Source organism: Phytophthora parasitica (assembly GCF_000247585.1).
Source record: "Phytophthora parasitica INRA-310 unplaced genomic scaffold supercont2.10, whole genome shotgun sequence".
Lineage (NCBI taxonomy): Eukaryota > Oomycota > Peronosporomycetes > Peronosporales > Peronosporaceae > Phytophthora > Phytophthora nicotianae.
Genome location: NW_008648996.1, coordinates 90042 through 91547, shown reverse-complemented (window position 1 = coordinate 91547; position 1506 = coordinate 90042). Strand labels below are relative to the sequence as shown.

Below are 1506 nucleotides of genomic sequence, written 5' to 3'. Positions count from 1 at the left end.
TACATGCACAATATACACTATACAGCGGACGGATAGAAAGGTGCGGGTAGGTTTCAACATGACAAAAAGTTCGCCTAATCGTAGTTGGGCGCAGCACTCACTCTCAAAAATGTATGGTGAAAAATTAAAATCAGTAAGTAATTAAATAATCAGATATTTTTTCATGCAATGTACCTTTAGCGTAATTATTTGTTCGGATTACTTGACCTGGATGGAAATCCACCCACTGTGCGCCAAAACCTTCGGAATCGTTATCAAGTGGATCAAAACTTGCTTGGCCACCATCTCCTCTAATAGCTACCGTGTCGACGGATATACACTACCAACTACAATTGAACTTGCTAGGGCAGTGATCGACGAATTGCGAACAGGCGAACAGGTTGAGTGTGGCCTAGAATGCATGTAAAGTGAAAACTGGAAGCATTTGCGAGTGTTCCATAAACTTATACCTCTAAACACTGTGAAACGTGGACATTTTAGTGTATACCACCATACGAGGTGTTACGATACGCAATTTCCCTGGAAAGGACACGATTCCGTACAATGTCGATAGTCAATTTCATCCCTAATAACACGATCTTGTGAACAATATTACAGTCCACAAGTCGTCCCCCCCCCTGTATCTTTGTATTTAGAATGGTTTCATCGCTCTCTAGAATGGAGACGCTCAGCTTACAAGGCGCTCAGTTCTTTTTTCTTCTTCCGCCATTTCGGCACAAGATTGGTGTAGGTTAACTCTGAGATGTCACACCTCAAAGCGATATCGGTCACCTCATACAGCTTTCTTGAAACTAGCGGTAATAAGTTTCAGGCTTGAGTTTAATTCTTCTGTCTAATGTTTGGATAATAAGGCCTCGCGGCCATAGGGGCAGCGTCACAGCCCGTATTGCCATTGGGGTTAATAATCTGCAAAAAAAAACACGCAATCGGTGTATACAGAGTTGTGCATCACGATAACGTCGTGATGTCCACGATTCTGTATTGATTTGTCTCGCATTTTCTTCGGTTGGCTCGATGATTACCGGTCATAAGGCGCTGTATTAGTAGCGTAAACTGCTTGCTTGGTCTCATATGGAAGTTTTATGTCGAAGGTAAATTCCACGTCGTATTGATAAAGTTGCGCTGAATTGATTGGCAACACCAGGTTAAGAGCACTACCGACCATTTAAAACGCCATCGATACTAGTGACTTCCGGGTGGCTCTTTAGCAGGCCAACGCCAGGCAGTACATCTTATACAGTTGTACAGCGCGTAATGACAGCATAAAACGATCTTCCTGTCTTATAATAAGTACGTTGTCATGACCTGTCTCCGTATTTTTGTCGCGGTCCTTAAGGGATAAGGGCAATGACGCCTAGCAAACCAAAAGCATGAAAGTAAAACTGTTGGTGCAGTAATATCTATCGGATGTAATGATAAATAAAATATAAATTGTACACTACAAATACATGTAACAATGTGTTGAGCTTTGTAGGATCCTTACTCCGAGTATATCACCCCCCCCCC

The 1506-nt window shown here is 42.4% G+C and overlaps 1 protein-coding gene across 1 annotated transcript; it reads right to left on the bottom strand.

The window, feature by feature from the left end:
* Positions 1-74: 74 nt before the first annotated feature.
* On the bottom strand, positions 75-285 carry PPTG_21922 (hypothetical protein; the record flags this gene model as incomplete). The annotated part of the gene is made up of 2 exons (XM_008901090.1): positions 75-102; positions 203-285. The coding sequence occupies 2 exons, from the start codon at positions 283-285 to the stop codon at positions 75-77; spliced, it is 111 nt and encodes a 36-aa protein (XP_008899338.1).
* Between the last annotated feature and the right edge of the window lie 1221 nt (positions 286-1506).